The following is a 21476-nucleotide window of genomic DNA, read 5'->3' on the forward strand; positions in this document are numbered from 1 at the left end:
TCGCTGAACGATTGAATAGTTGAGCAGAATATGAAGCTTTAAGGCATCTTCATCTAAGGTCTTCTGGGAGCAATGTGAGCATGCAGGAAATGATGAGCGTGGTTCTCATCCTCCTCTCTGGAGGTGTAAAAGGCTCGGGGAGTGCAGTGCAGGGCTTGCTCGGAGCTGATGGGTGTACAGCCTGGTTTCTTGGCTGGAATGGGGACTGTGAGAGCCTTCAAGGATGGAAGAGATGGGGGCCTACAATTTCATGCTTCTTCACCTCTTTGGTATTCTTTTTTTTTTCTCTTCTTGAGTATAGCATATGGACAGCACCATGGGTTAGGGAACGCTTCAGCTTCAGAGACTTTTCCTAAATAGCCTTCTTCCACTGAAGTCAATGGGCGTGGAGGTAAGCAGCGCTGAGTGCTTTCTGACAACACCACTACCACCCACTCTGCGGCCTGATGCACACAACACCCCTTGTATTTGAGCATTGTTTTTCCCCAAAAAAAGTCGCATGCAGTCGCACAATGAAGACACTGCTTATTTGTGTAACGCAGATCCGTTCCTAGCCGCTGGGAGGGTGCAAGCAGCGAGTGTCAGGGTGCGGGAGACCTCACAGATACTGCATGAACACTTGCCACCGAACTTCAGGCAGCCCTCTGTTATGTCACAATGAAATAGGGCTTCACGGTTGATCTGTGAGTTGAACGGGGTTTGGATGCAGGCTTGAATGTTGCAGTGTGAAGCATTCGTGCTCCCCATGCTCAGCACCTTTTGCTCTGCTGTGATTTATTTGCAAGTCCTGAGCCTAGTTTCTCAATGGTTAATCATTGAGAATCAGCGAGAGTTTCCTGTTTCCTTGGCTTTCTGTTGATTTCCTTTTCTGTTGAAACACAACTTTCTCTGCTCAAACAAGTGTTGCCCCACTTTCCCACTGTTTCCGTCTAGTGGCTTAAAGAGGAGGCAAGGGGAACCTCTGGAATGGCCTGGTACACTCCGATATTGCCAGCTGGGTCTGGTGACTGAACTGTTATGATAAAACACAAATTCATTAGTTGATGCTGTTGAAATCCGCTGACTTTTCTGCGCTCCTCATAGAAGGCTTTAAAACATCCAGCTGCAGACTGATCCTCTCCAGGCATGTGACACTGACATCAGTCCTAGAAGTGAGGCGTTGAACTGCCTCCAGAAATGAGCTCACTGGCTGATGTTCAATGCACCGATTTAGCCTAATATTAGCTAATAATTTGATTACATGATCACCTGCGCTTACTGTTTGAGGGCTGGGACTTCATTCCAGTTCTGGTTGCTGCTGTAGGAGCAGTAGTGTCGTAACCCTCAGGCGCTGGGGACAGGATGCCCTGCTGCTGCTGTGTCGGGAGCTGGGCTTGGCAGAGCCCATCCCTGATTGCCACGTTCCTTTGCTTTTCTTGTCCCCGCACCCCTCCCAACAAGTTACATGGAAATAAGAGTTTGGGACCCTGTTATTAGGCAGGCCTTCGGGAGGCAATCATAAAACTTGCTGCTTACTTTTGGCTCTCTTGTTCAAATGGCTGAATTAAAACACAGGAATGTCCCTTCCCGGGAGCCTGGGCCGTGGTTCCAACCTGCCATCCAAACTGCAGGGACTAGTCATGGCCGAAACGAAATTAAACCCTGGCAAGACCATCCTGGAGGCTAGCTGCTGTGTGCTTCCAGCTTCCTCATCTCCTCTAGCTTGAGGTCACCAGTAATTGCACACTTCCTCTCACGACCTGCACGGAGCGCGCGCTCAGGCAGCACGGTGTAATGATGATGACCATGGAAAAACATACTGCTCCTTTATTTTGGACACCTGAACAAATTAAGTGCTCACCTGTAGTCATAGCACGAGTATGTTTCGGTCACTAGTGGCTGAGCAGCTGAATGCACACCTGGTTTCATTTTTATTTCTTTTATAAGGATGGGAATCGGAGAGCCAGTGTCAGCAGAAGGGTTCTCGTGAATTTGTCCCAAAACATTGTCATCTCTTCTCCCCCCATGCCGTGTTTTCTGCCTGTTATATTGCATGTTACAGGACTGCTTGTTCTGGGTGCTGATCCCTGCTGAATAGAAATCTTTATTGAGCTGCCCACAGCATTGCTGGGCTCTTGCAAGAAATCCTGCTGTGAAGTTGAGACAGAGGAAGGTACTGGATCTCACAGGGCTCTAACAACGCTGCCTGTGCTGTGATCTGTAATGCAAGGAGTTACACCACGAGGAAGGGCTGGAAAAGCTGCTGGTGGTATATACAGAAAGTGGAGGTGACGAGAAGCTCTTAAAAACCTTAGGTACAGAGCAGGAAAAGAACCTAGGTCCTCTGCTCCTGTGAGGGTAAGTGGTGCTGCCGAGGAGCCAAGGATGCTGGCGACGGGACAGGGACTCTGCAAAGCTCCGCGGAGAGCGCGCCCCAATGCCCTGGGCGGTGCGATCCCTTCCTCCCTTGTTTACGAGAAGCTGGCGTGTTTTCAGAACCAGCTTCTGAAACATCCTTGGTGGGGCAGAGGTTTGGGATGACAACACGCTTATTCACATCTCGCCAGTTACCTCCAGCAGTGGCTGTTCAGGGTGGCGTGCTGGCTGCTGCCAGCTCCTGATAGCACCCCGAGCCGTGGGGCTGCCTCCTGCAGCAGCCAGGATCACCCTTAGCACTGCAAAATGACGAAATAAACCCGGGCTTTTCCCAATCGAGTGCCTGTGGCACACGTGTCTGGGTTGTTTTAGTTTCTCTTTTACTTAACAACAGCAGGAGTCGTTCAGAGTACTCAGAGGGCGTGGGAGCGGGGAGCTGAGCCCCATCCTCCCTCCGCACTCGGAGGGCAGGCGGGTGGCCGAGCCGAGCCTGTTTGGATGCTGAAGGGCAATTTTCCAGCGGTTTGGGGGGGTGGGGAGAGAACCAGATGCTCTTAGGAAGTTCGTGCCATTGTTAATAATGTAATTCACAGATGGCGAAGGCCTTGAAGAGGCTTTCACGCAGCACTTAGGCTCTGTAATAGACAGATCATCGCATCAGGGCTCATAAATAGAGATGACTTAATCCCGAGGATGAGTCTGGAGCGATCTGTTTGATAGTGACCCTGTGCATCATCAGAACCTTTTATACAGTCAGGAGCCTTTGGGATCCCTGAATGTGGAGCACTGCTCTGGGATTGGGCCAATCCTTAATGAAAACGGCAAGATCAAATGTTAATGCAGCTTTGAGATCTCATATGGAGGTGACTCTTATGAAATAAAAAGCAGGTTCCTTTGTCCTGGTATAGAAATCAATACAAATAGTGCAAGTGTGAAAATCAATTTGTATAGCATCTTCTTCTTGAGAGGCAGTTCTGCCTTTGTTTTCCTTTATGTGGTTGGAGTTAGAAGCAGTGAGTATATTCTGAATAGCTGTCAGTGCGTCTTGGCAGTCGAAGGACTGCGCGTTGCACGTCCTCTTGGTTTGAGTTATTAAAAAAGTCACTCAGCTCTATAGCAAACGAGCAGCATGCTGGCTGTCAGACACACAGGATCAGAAACATTCGGGCTCAGGTCTGTACAACTTAATACAAATATTTGTACGTGCTTGGGAGGCTCATTGCTAAGGTCTTCAGTGACGGCTGGTAGGCTTTTTACTGGCTGTAAGTTGTGTAACTAGAAGTATGTATTTATTAGGGACTTTTACCCAATATTAGCTTATGTGTTTAGCATTCTGGATCAGAAGTTTCTGACAGCAGGAGAACCGATCGTTATTTTGCTGTTTGCTGCTTTCTTTTCAAGCACAGCTTCCCCCCTCCCAAGGGAATTCCATAATGGCTTTTATTATTATTTGTAACTTCCACGAGTTTAAATTGTATTTAGTAAATTGGCTTCTTGTGATACCCGTCATGTGATGGTTCATGAGCCCCCAAGAATGTGCTCCTGTGACTCCAGCCGTGTATTTGCCCGTACCAGCGCAGGCTGCATCATGTGTTCTTGTTGCTCTTGCATTTTGAGCTAAGTAGTGAAGGGGGGGGTGGCTGTGTCATAGCCAGGCTACTAGAAATTCTCAGACTGCTTAATTTGTGACTTTGTTCATTAGAGAACCCTGGATTATGTTAACCTACCTCTTCTGTATTTTCACAGAAATGTTTTGTGCGTTGGAAGTTGTGTTGCTTCCCTCCCCCCAACCTCTTTATACAAAAAAAAAAAGGAAAAAAAAAAAGCATGCTTTGGTAAAAAGAAGTGCCTTGACATCTTGCTCAGAGAGCCACTAAAATTTGGGGAGTGTGCTTCAAGTGAGAAAGCTGCAAATTATCTGCTTTGTTCTGGGATTCTGTATGTGCTGTGTTGCCCCCACCCTTGGTGCTGCTGCTGGATGCAGATCGCTGCCCCTAGCTCCTGGGGTCGAGGCTTTACGGAGGAGATGAATGTCTCCTCAAGTCTTCGGTGTCCCAGATCTCAGCAGTAAGGCTGACCACCTTTAGGGGGTTCATTTTTCAGCAGAGCTGTGCTCTGGAGTTCCCGGACTATTTGCCTTTTATGTATTTTTATGTCTGTGTGTGCTAATACGTTTCTTCAGATCTGAATTCAGCCCCAGAGTGACGCTGGTTTTAATGCAGTGGGTTCTGTAGCACCTTTTTTCCTCCGGGTTGGATCTTGTTTTCAGCTCTGCCTCTACTGCCTGTTGCATCAGACTTCAGGGTTTTTGTTTGTTCTTCACGCTTACATTTAAAAAGAAAACCACCAGAACTCAGCTCATCCTGTGCAGCTCACCATATTTCCACTGGGCTCAGAAGATGTGGATGTGTGAGCTGAGGGAATCCTCCTCCTTTGGCCGGTCAGCCAAGCTTTCTTCAAGCGCATTAGAAGGATCTGCAGCTTAAGTTCATCAGAGGGCTAACCTGTTCTGGCTTTAATGAGATTTATTATACATGCACCTTTTGGATTCTGCTGCCTTTGGTCTTCAAACCCCTCCGTATAAATCTGCCAGCAGAAGCAAGACTGACAGAAAGCTGGTCTTCATCCTGAACCTGCCCCGTGTTAAAATTATCGATTTTTTTTTTTTTTTGGAAATTAGAATAACATCATTTGTGGCATTGGCATGCAACTTGTCTGTGGTTTGCTAAGTGCTTTCATTCATGCTTCCTTCCTTAGCTCCTCCCCAGTTCCCCCATGGATCTAACCCTGATATTGCAGCTCACACATGAGGGGATGGAAGAAACCGGGATGTCACAGCAGCCAGGTCACTGCGTGCGGCTTTAGAGATGCAGCTGCAGTCCCAATACATGGAGGAGAGAACACGGGGGGGTTTGAAGGGCTGTTAGCACATAGTGTGTGGGTAGAGTGTGTTAGCAGCAGGTTGCTGAACCTTTCTGCCTTAGATCCATGTGTGGTACAGATGTGGCTGTGAGCCTTGGAAGAGAAGTTGCAGCTCTGTCGGTCTCCTCATCTGACCAGCACCATATATATGCCTACACGTTTTTAAGCTTTTTTAAGAAACAAAGGGTGCGGTTGTTAGGGGGGTTGGGTTTGTTTTGTTGGTGGTTGGTTGGGTTTTGACCAAACTGTTTTGATCTGATCGTTCTGCATCACACAGCTCTTCTGGGCCAAACACAAGTGTGAATTTTCCTAAAAGTCACCGGGCTTTGGCTTTCTTAAAACCTTGACAGCAATCAAGAATTTGAGCTTTGCTAGCTGAAGAACCCTGAGAGTTCTCGACTCGCTCCAAAACACCTTGCAGTGAGTTTCAGCTTGACAAAGAACCATGGGATTCGAGGAAGGGGACCCAGCAGTACCGACAGGGTGCAGGTGAGCCCCAGTAGTGCTGGCGAGCGTGGGCTACACTGGCAGGACAACTGGAGCCTGCAACGAGAGCGTTTGGGGCAGCCAGAGCCCCGGGACACGTGAGATGCTGCCCTGGTGTGGTTAACTTCCTTCAGCTGGAGGCACTACGGCGATGTTCCACCTCTGCAAGACGCAGGCTGACAGGCCTGTGGAGGAGGTGGCTGGTGAACAATTTGGCTTGTTCCACGAGGATTTGGCATGCCTAATGAGCAGGTGATCCCTGGAAGGGTGAAGAAAAATGTGGTCTGTCAGTGGCAGGACCCGGCTGTCCTCTGCCTGCCCTGGCTGTCTGTGCTTGCAGCACTCGAGGCTGCTGAGGCGAGCGCAGCGCTGGGTGTAGCGCCTCGGCTTTTTTTTTTCTGAGTGTACCTATTAATGGAAGCAGAGCGCATAATGTAATCCTAAAATAGCTCTTCCATGAATGCAGCAACATTCCACTTCTGACTAATCGGCCATTCAGAAGGAGCGTTTAAATATGCACTAGAGACCGAGCAGCGGCTCTCCGTATCTGGGTGAGTGGAGTCAGCAACGTGCTACGGATCTGAGCCGCACGGGAGGCTTGCCCCTCACTTCGTCCCCTTTCCCTGCACCTGCCTGTCTCTGGGTAGCTGCTTCCCCTCCGGGGAGCAGAACACAGCTCCTGCTGGCTCCCCGGCAGGCAGCCACGCTGCAGGGCTTGCTCATCCCCATCCCGAGACCGAGGATCTGGGAAGGACGAGGCTGACAAACAGTCCTCGAAACCAGGCTTGTGTTTCTCGGGGTTGTGAATGACCAGAGACACAAAGAGCTCATGGTCCCAGGGCTGGCTCTAGTGCATAGCCTGAAGAGCTTGGCAAGCAGCGGGGAGCCCATGTGCAGCAGTTCTCTCCGACAGCTCCTCAGCTTCACACACTGCTCCAGGGTGCTCTGGGCCAGCTTCACAAGGAGAAGATGCACGGCGTGGGCACTGGGGCAGGATCCGCGTGGCCTGCCTGAAGAAACTGATCTCTTGTTGCTGGTTGTGGTTGCTTTCCCAGACACAGCAATGCCATGTAGCCATCTTATTTAGAGACGACCTCGAAGGCAAGTTCTGCTGCCTGATCTTCATTTCTTTGTGTGGCACCAGCAACGAGCACTTATCCCGTGCTGTGTCCTGGTTCTGGGAGGTGCCGTACCCTGAGCGTTGGCTTCAGCAGCTCTGCCCCTCAGGTGGTCATTTCTGCAGAGCCCTGGCCAAAGGGAGGGGACAGCTTTAACTGGATTAACCTCCAGAAGAGAGTGTGGGGATTTAAGGATTAAGGAACTGAAGGCAGCCAGCAGTCACTGACAGAAAACCTGCAGTGAGAGAGCCAGTGCCTAGGCAGGAGATACAGCCCCTCCTCAGCTGCACGGTGAGAGTGGTGGCGTTTTTAGCCTTGGAGGTGCTACAGAAGACGGTCTTAGGGATGCAGGGGACGTGTAGGGTGTTTTTCTTAAGACTTGGGTATCGATTCAAGGCTCTGCATAGTTGGCACCTTTGTAAGAGGAGCTGTGGAAGCGCTGAGTGCTCAGGTGAGATCCCAGGCCTGGCTCACAGAAGATGTGTTGGTGTCTTACTCCGATACAACAAGAACACCTGGTTTCAGGATGCTTTTAGCCCTCCTAACCCCATGCACTGCTCTTACACCCCCTATGCCTGCCCTGAAGTGTTTGTCATCCCTTACATTTTTTCCACCAATGCTGTTCCGCATCCCCTGCAGGGAAAATCCTGGTAGATGGCAGGATTGGTAGGAAGACGGGGAAGGATCGACAAAACCCTGTTACTAGGGAGACACGAGCTGCAGCATCGTCTCTGATGGCCGGGCTGCCGAGGGGGGAACAGATGGTGGGAAGGAGCTGGGATTACGCAGCCGAGCACTGCAGGGCCACGCGGCTGTAGGGCTGGGAACTTCAGGGGTCGGGCAAAGCTGGGCTTGTGCCAAAATTTAGCCTGGAGGTGGCTGTGTGAAAGCAAGAACCTGGCCAAAAGGTTGGACTGTACCCACCAAGGCCAGGCTGTACCTGCTGGCAGTGACATTTACGGCCTGGGAGGGGAAAATAACCCAACAGAGCGCTGCTTTCTGTGTCAGAAAGGGCTTTTTCCTGTAACCTGCAGGAACGTGACTTCTTTTCCATCCCGGGAGGATGGATGGCTGCTCCCAGTTTTTGACACAGCCCGGCCTTTATGGCAATAAGATGTTTTGCAGAGGCTTACGTTTCAGGAGCGCTGCTGCCGCCTCTCTCTGGGGACAGATGTGGGGCAAAACTGCGGGTCTGGACCGAGCCGTGGGTAAATCAGCAGGGGCACAGTGATCCTGCCCGAGGAGAAACACTGCCAGAGCTGCTCTGCTGGAGTCTCGTTAGGATCTGTTCTTCTCCTGTTGAACTTCCAGGCTCTGTGCACGAGTGTTGCAATAAGCAGGGCACTGGTTCGTTAACAGGCGAAGAGTACTGGATGGCTGCAGTGCTAGAATAGCTGGACAGCATTTCCTTTTTTTTTGTTTTTAATCTCTTTCCTCCCACAGCAATTTGGACTGGTACCCAAATAAACAATAACAAATAGATTTTTGGAGGAGCTGGCTGGGAGAAATAACAAAAGTCAAGGGGCCGTCGTTATGCAACTCAGCTCTGCTCGCATCTGACCGCTCCAGAAAGCCTTCTCTCACTCCTCAGCTTCATTCCTTTCTCTTTTTCACCCCTGCTAGAGGAGGTGCTGTTGTATTTTTGTACTTGCTGCCTTGGTTTTGGTCCCCCCACCAGTGGGGAAGGCACGCGGGGCTGGCCGAGCGTAGGCAGAGCCGTGCTGTGGGGAAATGCCCCACGAGAGCGCACAAACCCGCTTGGATCAGGCAATAAAATAGCTCGGCGTGTTGGCTCGGGTTCCAACAGCATGGCACTAATAGCTGGGTGTGTGCTTTTTTTTTCTTTTTTCTTTTTAAATAATCGATTCTGGGTATTTTGTAGCTGCAGTGTGCCGGTTTTAGCAGCGGTGGTCTCGTAGGAGTGGGCAGCCAGGGGCTGTTCTGCTCCTGGGGGCTGAAGGATGGGAGCGAGGGGTGTGCCAGGGGGGATCTGCAGCCCTTGCCTGCCCTCCAAAGGCTCCGCTTTGTGTCCTGCACATACAGACAGCTGTCCCTGCCATTCCTTTCCAAGTTTTGCCTGAAAGAGCTGCTTTTTTTCCTTCCCCAAGCCGAGTCTAGGGGTGAAGAGACTTTCCTGCCGCTTCCTCCGCTGATACAGAGCCTAACCTCCTGCTGGGAAACCTCTGCCAGCCTCCTGCTCCTGCTCCCCTGCTGTGCTCTGCTCGAGTCCCACGGCACGCTGCGGCCGTCTGCGAGAGGCAGCGCAGATGCTGCTGCATCCAGGCACGCCGCGCGATGTTCTTGCTTGGATACCCCCGTTTGTGCTTTGTTTTTTTGCTTCTCACGAATGCCAGGTAACAATCAACACTTGTAATCGTGCCGCTGAGCACCGTTTCAGATCAACCACTGCTAAGAGCTGACAATTTCAAACAGGGATGAGCTCCTGCCCTCCTCCCCTCCCATCCGTATTGCTTTTTAGAGGTCGAACATCATGGAATTAAAAACACTGGGTGTTGCTCTGCTTCCTTTTGAGCCTTTATTTCACCTTCTTAAGTTTTAAATAACTTCCCATGTGCAGATTTTTTTTTTCACCCAGAAAATCATCTTCTAATGCTTGATGCAGGAGGCCCAGGGCCTCGTAGTTTGGTTAGGTCATGAAGATATCTGTGCTGCTCCCAATTCATCCCCTGCGTCGTCTGCTCCTTACGTCAAGGGGGGATTTGGCCGCAGCTGGGAGGGATTGGATCTCGCAGGAGCCGAGTGGGTGAGAGGCTCTCTGCCTGCTGGCAGGGAGAGAGATGCGCACGTGTTACAGCCACTGCTTGGGTTTAGGCTTGTACTCCTGAGAGTTTATGGGGTGAAGATTCAAATTAAACATGCTTTAGAGATGGCTGCATGTGCTTCTGTCCGTGTGGCAAGCAGTGGAAATGACAAACCTGCCCAGGAGTTGGAGCTGTGCTGGCACAGCTGCACAGGGTGGGCACAGGGCACAAACGGGGCCAGTATCCAGATAGCTCCCCTCCCGTCCCAGCACAGCAATAATGCAGTATTTCATATGATGCAGGTGGATCAGCAGTGCTTTGGTGACCCAATGATTATGGAAAAAGTCAAAGCTCTGGGGCTGAACTGTGCCTGCACAGAGCCCTGGAATAGCTCCCTGGATTTTGATGTAGGTAACTGCAGTGGGATACAGATGGGGCTGTTGTGAGCGTGCACCTGTGTGCAAAAAGAAGAAAAAAAAAAGAAAACAACCCAAACTTATTTTTATTCATAAAGTTGATGCTAACAGGAAGATGGCTGATTGCAAGACAAAGACCCTTCCCTTTGCAGTGTACCTCCCTTCCTTCCACCCTCCTCCTCCTCTTAAAATAGCCCTTTGGGTTTAGGAGCAAAACCCAAATATTTCCCTTTCTATGAAAGCCCATTTCATGTTTGTCCATTTCAATGGGAAACGTAACTTTGGTGGCTTAAACCAGAAGCTGGTGGTGTGCATCAGCCACGTCTGCTCCACATCCTCGTCCCTTGTAACGTGTGAGAGTACTGCTCATGAATTATAAAAGATCTCGGCTGCAGTCCCAGGTCTCCAGCTTCTCCTCGTACAGCTCCTTACCGCCTGGTTTGCTTCCCCGGCTTCCTCAGCCCTGTTTTGTTCTCGCTGCCTTTGCCTCTCCCAGGAAAGGGGCCCTGAGGCCAAGACCTCGGAGGTGTTGGGGGTCTCTAGAAGTCCCGCCTGGGATCCAGCAGTGTACGTGTGCATGGTTTTGACTTGGTCTTAACCAAACTACACCTCTGACATCAGCAACGATTCCTGGTATGAAAACTGGAGTTCTAGCGCCTGTGTTTATACAGCAGATGAGTTTTCTCACACTCGTCCCATCACCGTAAGCAGTTGCTACTGCTGTGGGGAAATGAATGCCTGAAGATTTAAAGACTTCCAATGGACAATTTCATTATCTTTGCCTGAAAGGAGAGTAAGCAGATACCTTCAAGGTTCTGGGAAGCATTGCATTTAGCAGAGAATCATGATTACATTAAATGTCTTTACTGTCATACTTGCACTGTGTTGAAAGGCCACCTAATGTTAGAGGAAAGGTCTGTTCGGGGAGATGACAGATTTTGGTTCTTAGTGTCTGTACTTCTCTAGATGGTGCCGACTGATATGCCACTACAGTTTTTAGAGAGAAGCCATGTGTAACGCTGCTTCGGTGTAGGGTTTTAATGTGGATATATAGCGTTTGGGTTATTTTTTTCCCTTGGGTGCGCCTCTGTGATTAAAGCAGAAGCTGTTGTGCTCCCCATCAGGCGAGCTTATTTTGCTGCAGAAATTGACCGTAATCTTCTTTCTAATCTGCTCTCGCAGAGCAGCGTAGCCGGCTGTGTCACACTGGATTTCTCATCCTGCCTCTTGTTGTTCCAGTTGGAGGCTTCTCATTCTTGTGCTCAAATGTTTTGAGTTTCATTTCTGCAGTTTTCAGTGAGGTCCAATCTAAACAAAGTTTGCATAAATCCCTTAGCTCCAGTGGAAAGATGAAAGCTTTGATAAGGAACTTTTTATTTTTCTTCTAGAGCGAGAGCACAGTGTCTTTGACCTAAATATACCGGTTACTGACACAGCAAAGCGATGCAGAAAACAGTCTGGAAGGAATGGCAACCTGTGAATGAAATGCACAGAAGAAATGCGAGGAGGAAAAGGTGTTCATTCAAACTATTTCATGCAAATAGTGATGGGTGAGGGAGAAACTGCTGGGGAAAGCTGCTTGGTTACCCCTGGCACAGCGGCTTTGGAGAGGTAAAAGCACTATGCAAAGCACTGCGTAGCTCTCCCCTTCCCGTTTGGGGCCTCGTTTGCTCCGCTTAGCTATCCAAAGAACTTTAATGTCAAACTTGAAGGCTTCCTGGCAGCAGCTTCTATTTTTGAGAAGTGTTTGATGGCAGATGTAAGTATTTCCAAAGGTGGCCACGAGCTAGTTCCCTAGAGCATACTCAGGGACTTTATTAATTAGCTTCATAATTTTTAATAATGGCTAAGGTTAACCTTCTCCAGAGACCGAGGGATTCTGAAGTGAACTGGTTTTAAAGCCAGCCTTGGGACCTGTCCCGTGCCTGTGAGTGCTCGCACGCTGCTGCCGGGGCGATGCTCTCCGTGCTCTGCTCTCTGAGTCACTTCGCACAGAGCGCTGCGGGTTCTGCTGGGCTTTGTTCTCGCTGTGCAGCTGGGGAACTTGTGAACTCTGTCCATTTATTTTTTTGTGGTCAAATCTCCCTGTTTAGTGCCGAGTGACTGCTCCTAGATGAAGTCAGGCTGGAAACAAACCGTTGTAGTTCAGCTGGCTTCCTCCTGCTGCCCCGGAAGCTCTCGCTGGTGAATTTGGGGGCATTCTTCAGCTTTTTAGCAGAAAAGGGGAACCTTTTCTCGACCCAGCTTTTCAAGTCAGCCCTTGTTTCTTTTTTACCAGCCAGAGTGTTGTTGCTGGCACTTCAGCCTTGCTGCAAATGCAGCATGTGTGGGCTTTATGCTAACACAGTTTATTTAAGAGGTTGATACAACTCTATGAAAGTCTCTGCTACAGAAATACGTAATAGATATTTGGCAGTCTGACTCAACCATTTGTCCTGTTTTCTTCCAGCAGATGATTTGAGATCATTGATAGGACCAGCCTTACCCAGGGCACGCTGCTAAATAGACAGCAGTTGAGTATTTATTTCATCTTGGAAGGTGTTGAGCTTTGTTCCTGCATGATATCCGTGGCTTCTGGTCCCCTTGACTTCAGGGGCTTCTGTTCAGTCGCTTCTTTGGGCATCTCATACCAGAGCTGTGCAGACCTCAGGTACCCCAGGGTGGCTGTAATGTCACCGTGTCTGTGTCAGCAGCTGAACTGAGCCCTAAGGAATCCAAACGTGCAGTAGATGCTCACATCTCTGGTGGTATTGCGTTAGGAGAAAGGCTGTGGCTGCAGAAATGGCACGCTCTGCAATACTCGACCAGACTGGGGTATTTATCCACGCATTTGCGTGTGTTTGAACAACTGGATGGGATCTAGCCAAGGGAAGGGTAGGCAGGGAACTAGGAGGTCGCTCTTTAATTATAAATCTGGAGTTGTTCACATGACAGTGGCCTGACAGTGATCAGTGAAAAGCCTCTCTGATGGCACGGCTGCATCTTGCTGCGGGTTTGGGGGGATCCGTGTTAACTCAGCTTGTGTTGTATAAATAAGAAGCTGCCGGTTGCCCTTTGCTAAGAGAGGTGAAAAAGCTTCAAATTGGCTGTCTCACAGCATTTTAAATTAGCTTCTGTGCTCTTACTCTTGCACAAGACCTCAGTTGATTTAGTAAGGATCGTTTTTAAAAAGAATACTATTGACTTTGAAATTCAGCAGCTTCAAGAAATGAGAATAGCTTGACATCCAGTTCTTGGTCTGCCTTCCTGTAGGGAATTTGGGATCACTCACTAGTGGTGTTTGTTACTGTGCAGAAGATTTCTATAAAAGCATACCAAACGATGGAAAATAATGAAGTTGCTCACACAAAAAGCAACACCTAGCCAAGAGTTAGAAAATGGAGAAGGGGAGAGAAGGTCTGCAAATTTTTAAGCATGCACTTTACAGCTATTAGCAAAATGTTGAGGCTTGCAGGGTGACAGAAACTCTAATCCTTGTCCAGCTTGGGGTGTCAGTGCTTTCTTGATTTTGATGGCTGTGGCGTGCTCACGCTCCTGATACAAACACTTCCCAGGCATTGTCTGTGCAGTCAGGTATGTTGGCATAAAATCGTGTGCAGCAGGCAGTTATTACCTTGGAATCACTTTCAAGGTTTGCAAGATGTGTTTTCAGGGTGTAGTCTGTGTGAAGAGGAGTCTGTGTGAAATGTTCCCTGGTTAGTAAAAGTGTTGTGAATGTTAGATGCACGCCTTATGCTAATAATCCTATCTCGTACAACAAAAGAAGCTGCTCTGATGTTCCCAGTGTTAAATGCAGGCAGACAGCTCCAGTCCCTGTCCATAACGCAGACTGAATCTCGTTTATCGTTGCATCAGTCTGCAGAAAGGAGGTTTCTAAGAGCAGAATTGTTTGCGTGACATGGAGTGACTCCCATTGTATGGAACAGAATAATGCTCAAAATTTTCTCTCTTCTCCCTTAGCCTTTTGATGACAGATAGTTGGCAGCGGATCAAAGCACAAACAGGATTAATGTTTTGCATATTCTGTCCTACACGGCCTGAAAGGAGCAGAGATGGAATTTTTTCATCTTCCACTTTAAACTGCATTTAATATGTGGCCTAGTTTAGAGCTATGCGACTCATTCCTTCCGTTTCCCCCGAGGCCTGTGTTTCTGGTCAAGGAAAGCAGGGCACGACTCCCTCTGGAGCCTTTCGGTGCTGCTCAGCTCCCTCCTCCGTGCAGGCCGGGGCCGGAGGCTGCTGTGGGGCCGGAGCAGTCCCACATCGGGGGCTCCACATTCCTGCATGGATGCTGTCATCTCCTTCACCCTTCATTATGGTGTGGGTGCTGCAGGGTGTGGGCAGTCCAGGTTGGGAGAGGAGCTGAGGCTCTCGCTGCTGCCACAGGTCACGGGCTGTAGGGTCTGGGGTTGCTGTCCAAGCATAGGATCATAATGATTCTTTAATCATTAAGGCTGGAAAAGAGCTCCAAATCATCTGGGCCAACCATCACCGGTATCACTCACTAAACCCTGTCCCCAAGCACCACGTCCAACCTCTCCTTGAACACCCCCAGGGACGGTGACTCCACCGCCTCCCTGGGCAACCCGTCCCAACGCCTGACTGCTCCTTCTGACAACAAATATCTCCTCATTTCCAACCTGAACCTCCCCTGGCACAACTTGAGGCCGTTCCCTCTGATCCTATCACTAGTTATGTGTGAGAAGAGGCCAACCCCAGCTCCCCACAACCAGCAAGCTGCTCCTCAGAGCTGTCCCCAGAAACGGGCACCCGCAGGCCGTGATCCACCACAGGCCATGATCCACCACAGGCCGTGATCCACCACAGGCCATGATCCACCACAGGCCATGATCCACCACAGGCCGTGATCCACCACAGGCCATGATCCACCACAGGCCGTGATCCACCACAGGCCGTGATCCATGCCCTGGTGCAGCAGGGCACTGGCAGCAACGTGGCCTTCTGACATGGCTGAGTGACCGGGAGCGTGTTGTTTTAGCAGACACGTCAGTCGGAGCCGCTGCCTCCAGGAAAGGCTGCGCTCGGCCATGGCTTGGCATCGCCTGCCCTGTCCTGCCTCCCCCTCTAGTGTTGCGGCTTGTCGCTGCAGCTCCACCTCGCCGGACACTTTGGGCTTCATGTCTCTTGCAGTTGCAGGACTGCAGGGTGTGCGGGGCTCAGCACAGAGCTGCCGGCCAGCTGTGTGGTTATGGGGTGCTGTTGTGGGAGAGGAGAAGTAGCAGAGGTTGGGTATGTGCAGTACGGGAGCACTGGAAGCATCTTGTTGCATCCCCAAAGCCTTCTGTCCACAAGATGTTACGGGTGCAAAGGAGGCGGTCAGTGGGGTAAGGTGATCACAGCGATGTGTTAGCGTTCAGCTACCCAAATCTCAGCACCCTGTAAATAGCAGGACACAAGGGGGATGCAGCAAAGGAGCATTTTACGCACTGGGATGGCTGTCGTTGCTGAGGAGGAGCTCAGAAGCGCCTCATGACATCCTCAAAGTGAAGGTTAGTTCTGCTCCAGATAGCATCCCAGGCGATGCATCTCTTGCTCAAATCACACTTGTCTACAGCCAGCCAGCTCTATTCTGCATAGATGTGCTCCTGACACAAATCTGCTACATTTATGTCTAATATTAAAGAAATCCTGTAAGAGCTTCGGCAGAGACAGATGGTGGTTGACTGGGCTGTGTCTAGCCTCCTCCACATTGAGCTCTTGAGGGCTGAATTTTGAGTGGAGCCACGTTAACGAGCTGCATATTTCAGGCTCTTCTCCTGTCATTTGTGGGACTTCTGGTTATGGCATGCCAGGCTTGCCAGTTGCTGTGACCTGATTTTTTTTTTGGCATGTGGAAATGGCCATTCGTTATCATTACCATGCTGAAAATGTTTGCATAGCTGAGCTTCCTGAACAGCACGGTAGAGATTGCAAGTGCTCTTTCAATTGTTTTTGTTCTCTAGACAAATACGTGCTCTTGAGCAGTTTTGGCTTACTCAAAAAAATAAAAAATAAAAAAGTCTTCAGCTATCCTGCATGTATGAGAGCTCTTCCCCCCACTCTGACCTCTTCCCTTGTCTGTGTCTCCATGTCCTCTCCATGCCCCTCATCAACTTTTTCACCAGCCCATGGGGAATTCATCAGGGTCTATGCTCTGGCAGGATCTGAGAAGTTCCAGCAGTAACACACACCCACAGCTAGTGGTGCTTTCAGAAGGACTTCAGATAGCCAACAAATTTATTCAAAGGAGTTTAACCGTATGGCTGGCAGCGGCTCCCAGTTTCTTGTCCTGCTGATCTTGTCTGGGACACTTGTCACGCCAAGGCCCCCAGGTGATGCAGCCTCCTGGATGCAGAGTGTGTGGTTCCAGTGTCTGCCTTACACTCAAGTTTGTCCACCACATCTGATACCGCCATCCTAGTGCTGTGAGGTCGCTGCATCAAGTTGTGCCACCCCAAGTAATGGTGTGGGGCTGGAAACTGGTCAATAGAATCACAAAATATCCCAAGTTGGAAGGGACCCACGAGGATCATCGAGTCCAGCTCCTGGAGCTGGTCAAAGCCTGTGAAGACAGCCGTGGTGCTGCTGTCTTTGTCATCTCGTGGGGCTCTCCTGCTGATGGTACTTGAGTGACTGGTCTGCAAATGCGAATCCTTATCCTGCAAATCTTGTGTGCAACTTTTGGTTTTGTTTTGCTTATAACATTCTGCAAGGACTTCTAATAAGGAGCCTTCCCAACAGAGCCTCGCAAGCTGTGTAAGTTCTTGCAAGACTCAGCAACGAGGAGTGTGGAGGATGCTCCACATCCCTCCGTTTCTGCAGGCAGGTCTCCAGAAGCTAGTGCAGAGTCTGCCCAAGGTAATCCAGACCTTTGTTTTCAAACTGGGACCTTTGTTTTCAAACCCGGATATCAGCATACAGATAGTTGTCTGCTCTGGCACAGCCCGAGGTGAGTTTAGCTCTGCACATCGTTCCAGTTTGCTATAACTGCTGTGTGGCACCGAGGAGGTGGCCTCTGTGGCTTCTGTGATGATGCTGGCTGCCCGACCGAGCGTGTGGTCTCAGCCATCAGAGCTGCCCTTTTCACCATCGGATTTTCCGCTCCAAACCACTGGGAAGCGCCTGCACTTTCCGGTGCTGGGGTGAGAAATAAAATATGCACTCTCCTGGGAAGTGCTGGTGGTTCAGATAACAAATTTAGGGGAAGAGGGCAAGGAAAGGAGGTATGTGAAGTATTTAGGACTGACTTAGACTTTCTTTGCTTGCTCTAGAAATGCAAATACTTGCTGCTTTCGTGCTAGTTAAGCACGAGCCAACTTCTTAGAAGTGCTCGATACCTTCCTTCTGCAAACTTAACATGCTGCTGTTACCACCCGTCAAGACAAAACACACCAAAGCGCAGAGTGAGTAGCATGGTCCATGGGATAACCACTGCCCCTGAGGTGTTAAGCAAGCAGTTGAAGTGCACAGAGACTCTGGCTGCCCTGGGAGTGCGGATTGCCAGGACAGCTGTCCAGTGTCTGGAGCCGTGGACAACAGTCAGGCAGATAGGTCTTGAGCCAGTGTGGTTATTGCAAAAGCTTGAATAATGGAAAGTGACTTTATGCCATTGGATTTCTTCTTTCGCAAGGCCAGCGTCGGGTCTGGAGCCCAGAGAGCATCCAGAAGTGTCCTGCCAGCCCCTGAACGCAGCTGGAGGGATGCTGACATCCCATCACAGCAAGGAGGGCTTGGTTCCCCGCAGTGCAACTCTGCTCCCCGGGTGGCTGCTCTTCACCCGTGCTTTTGCACCTTTCTGAGTGACGCTATGGCTTGTTTTGTGTTGTCTGTGGAAGGCATTGGGGCTCCCATTTTCAGAGACGGGCATGCCAGCTTCCTTATCGAGCTGCTGAAATGCTGAGCTAATTCTAAGGTATGATGAGTAAAAGGTATTTGTGCCAGCTCCTGCTTGTTGTCGATGGTCTGCGGGTTTTAGCTTGAGTTTGTGGTTGCAGGTGGTTCCCAGTGAACTCCTTCATGGTTTTGTTCTAGTTCTGTTCTTCGAAATAGAAGAATAGACCTAACACAAGCTTTGCAAACAATAGAAGAACAGAGGAACTCGATTCAAGCTTTGCATGCAGTAAGCACAAGAACGTAGCTGAAAAGATTTCCAGGCAAAAGCATCTGTTCGTACAGTTCTCTTACAGAAACTTAACTTACTCCACTCCTCCCCTTTTCTGAGCCTGATGCTTAAACCTGTTAGTTCCTGTGTGTTTTGGTAAGGTGTCTGTTCCGGAGTCGCTCCCTCTCCTGTTGTTTCACCGGCTCTCCTGCCCAGGCAGCTGCATGCCCACACTGGTAGGGATGAGCGAGAGGCCTGGGATGTGCAGCTCCTCGTCGTCTTCTCCGCTGACTCCTTGGAGAGCAAACTCTTCCCCTAGCCCAGATCCCTTCCGTGCCTTCTCTCTGTCTCCATCCGCGTGCCATGGTCTGTAAAACAGAAAGCAGCACGTGCATCTGCTGCGTTGCTGTCCCGAAGAAAGCTGAAGGGGAAGAAAATGCTGCTGCCCTTGGAGGGGACCGTGCGGTCCCACCTGGCTTGTCCATGGGAGAGCAGGGCTGGCGTGGGTAGCATCCCTGTGGGCAGAACGCCTGAGGGCTCCTGCACCCACCTGCTTGTGTCCAGCCAGACACGAAATCATCCTTTTGCTTCCTTTGGCTCCCTGTGCCGACCTCTGGTTTTCTTGGGATGCCCCTGCACGACCGAATGCTTGGAATGTTTTAAAATATGTTCCTTTCCGCAGGCCCGCATAAACACAGTAAGGTTTCACTGATTTAAAGCAGATCCTGTACTCCATCTTCAGCCAGTGCCTGGCAACAGATACTTAAATGCCCTGTGACGAGGAATTAATTGCTGAGATCTCTCTGCTGAGGTCTTGCTTTGGGCTTTAGGAGGTATGCCTAGTGAAATTCCCCAGTGCACTGGAGGTTGTGTGTATTAATCTTGCATCTAAAGCAGCGTCGTATTTCATGTTGCCACTTCCTAGCCTATCTGTGCTCCCCAGCTCCTAGCTGGCAGCTTTATTACTTTCTGGTTTTGTGGGCTCTTAAACTTGATTGCTGACACCGGAATACGAATTAATACGATATATATGAAGATAATTAAAAAACATAATGTTTTTGCCCAGAATTAAGCCACGTGTTTGGCTCTTGGCCTGCCATGTTTGGCAGGGGTCATTGGAAGGAAATGCGAACGCCCGCTAAATCCTGCAGTGGCAAAAATTCTTGTAGGTCGACTTTTAAAAGGGTCGTGAGTGAACATCAAATGACAACTGAGCAGAAAATGAGTTCCTGGGTAGTGACAGCTACGTGCAGAAGCAGTGCGGATTTCCTTTGCCTTCTGCAGTCAAGCCAGTGAAATGCAAGTCTTTGGATTCTGCCTACATAGCATATTAACCCTTTTTTATTTTTTCCTCTCCTATGTGTGCAGGAGGCAGACAGCGGGGAAGAAGAATGCCGGTCCCAGCCCAGAAGGTAAGATTCTCACTTGGGGCTTGTGGGAGTCTTCGAGGATGCTCTTCTTCGTGAAGTGTTCCCCGGTGTTTTAGTTTATTTTGGTTTTGTTCTGCTTGTTTTATTCTGGATTTTTTTTTTTACCAGCATAAACATCCATAACTTTCTGTCTATTGTTAATCTTGTGTACCTGTCTCATGGGTACCTTACTAAAAAAATATATATATATATATATATATATATATATTTACATTTAACTGTGACCTAAATGATGCCCTCAGTTATGGGGCTACTGCAGCGGGAAATGGGGAAAAAATGATGACACACTAAAAACTATACATGGGGAACAGTTCACAAAGATAACCAACGAGTATATTCTCCAAATTGCTGTTTGCATCCGAGGGATGGATGATGTGTTGCCTATAGCCAATTCTGAATAAGACGGTGATGCTGCACTTGATGTTTGTGGAGACCTTGAATTTTGGGACCAAATCCTGGTTTTATTCTCCTTATCTCCCGCTGACGTTGTGTGCTGTATCTTAGGGTTTGGCCCAACATCAGAATACTCTGAGAATGGCCACATTCATAAACACTCTGCTCTCTGGTTTTAAGAAGTCCCTGTAGCCCTCACGAGCTGAGCTGGGTTCTGTGAGTTAGCGGGAGTATCACGGGAGGCGCTGCAGCACCGAGGCATCCCCAGCTGTGTTCCTTCACCTCCTGGTTATGCCCCTGCCTATGTCTTTGGGATTTGTGAAAAGCCGCAGTTCTGGAAGTTAAAGTACAGGCTCACTCTGTGCTGTAAGGGCTCCTGCTGCCTAAATAAGCATATTGGATAGGTGTGGAGGTGTTTGCTGCTGATGGAGGGGGTCAAGCATCTGCTCCACAGGTAGGAGAACGCTGCGATGGACAGAAATTGCTACTCTTTTTGTTTTAATTGGGATTGTTTTGTATGGAGATGTGCATTCTTGTATGTGCCAGTATCAGTTGCTTCAGGAAGGACTTGTTTCAATTAAATGCTTATATCTGAAACCCAAACACATACTGGAAGTCATCTGATCGAATGGTGACAAGTATTAATGGTGACAGGTATCAGTGGTGGTTTTGTAATGTAGTCGTAGTCTCAATGGAAGACCTCTTGAAAGCTTTTTCTCCTACCCTCTAAGCCATCAAAAGAATTATTTCATCTAAACTTAAAATAAGCAACCTCAGTATATAACTGGATAACTTGTCCAGCAGCGGGAGCACTTTCATGGCTTAAAATGTTGCAGCCAAACCTTCTGAAAGGAGTGAGATTCCCTCCAGGGGGAGTAAAGGAGAAGTGAAGGTGAAGTAGTTCTCCCTTCGTGAGCTCTTTGGCTGTTACAGTTCTTTGCTTAATGCCATTTACATGGGTAGGTAACTACAGAAGCTGTCATTTTTAGTATTTAAAGGGCTTCAAAAAGATGCGGGCCTTGGTTTTAGGACCAACTTGGATGAATCTGCAAAAGAAAAAGCAGTCGTGGTTACACATTCCCATGACTTCAGTGTAGTCCTGCAATTGCTTGGCTCGGGGAAGGTGACTGTTCTGTTCCCTCCAGGCTCCTACCCTTAAATGATGATTTAAGAATCGCTGTTTCTTCATTTTACAGCTTTCATGACTGTTAGGAAAGCTGGAAAACGCAATTCCCAAAGGCTCAAACTGAACTCAGCTAATCTCTTAATTTTAATTTCTCTCTTAGCCTTCCAGCAGTCACAAGATCAACTCATGACCTATCTCAGTATACATAATGTATTGGAGGGGATGGGAGGCGTTTCATTGTTGTGGGCACTTAGCAACAATGGTAGGTTAGGGCTGAAACAAACATTTCTTCTTTTAATATACTTGAACTAACTTCCTAGGGTAGGAAATGACAACCTGCTGCTATGTGATGATCTGAACTCAGTGA

The 21476-nt window shown here is 49.2% G+C and overlaps 1 protein-coding gene across 2 annotated transcripts in view; it reads left to right on the forward strand.

The window, feature by feature from the left end:
• SSH2 (slingshot protein phosphatase 2) overlaps positions 1 to 21476 on the forward strand; it is an 89769-nt gene that overhangs the window by 12050 nt on the left and 56243 nt on the right. The window contains exons 1-2 of one of the 2 annotated variants that reach the window (XM_068656347.1): positions 365 to 391; positions 19529 to 19572. In XM_068656347.1, coding sequence (XP_068512448.1) covers positions 380 to 391; positions 19529 to 19572 — 56 coding nt within the window. In that variant the 5' untranslated portion in view covers positions 365 to 379. Of the gene's footprint in view, positions 1 to 364; positions 392 to 19528; positions 19573 to 21476 lie in introns of those variants that run through there. The other variant, XM_068656346.1, reaches the window with a different exon arrangement.

The sequence above is a fragment of the Anas acuta genome, chromosome 19, assembly GCF_963932015.1.
Source record: "Anas acuta chromosome 19, bAnaAcu1.1, whole genome shotgun sequence".
NCBI classification, from domain to species: domain Eukaryota; kingdom Metazoa; phylum Chordata; class Aves; order Anseriformes; family Anatidae; genus Anas; species Anas acuta.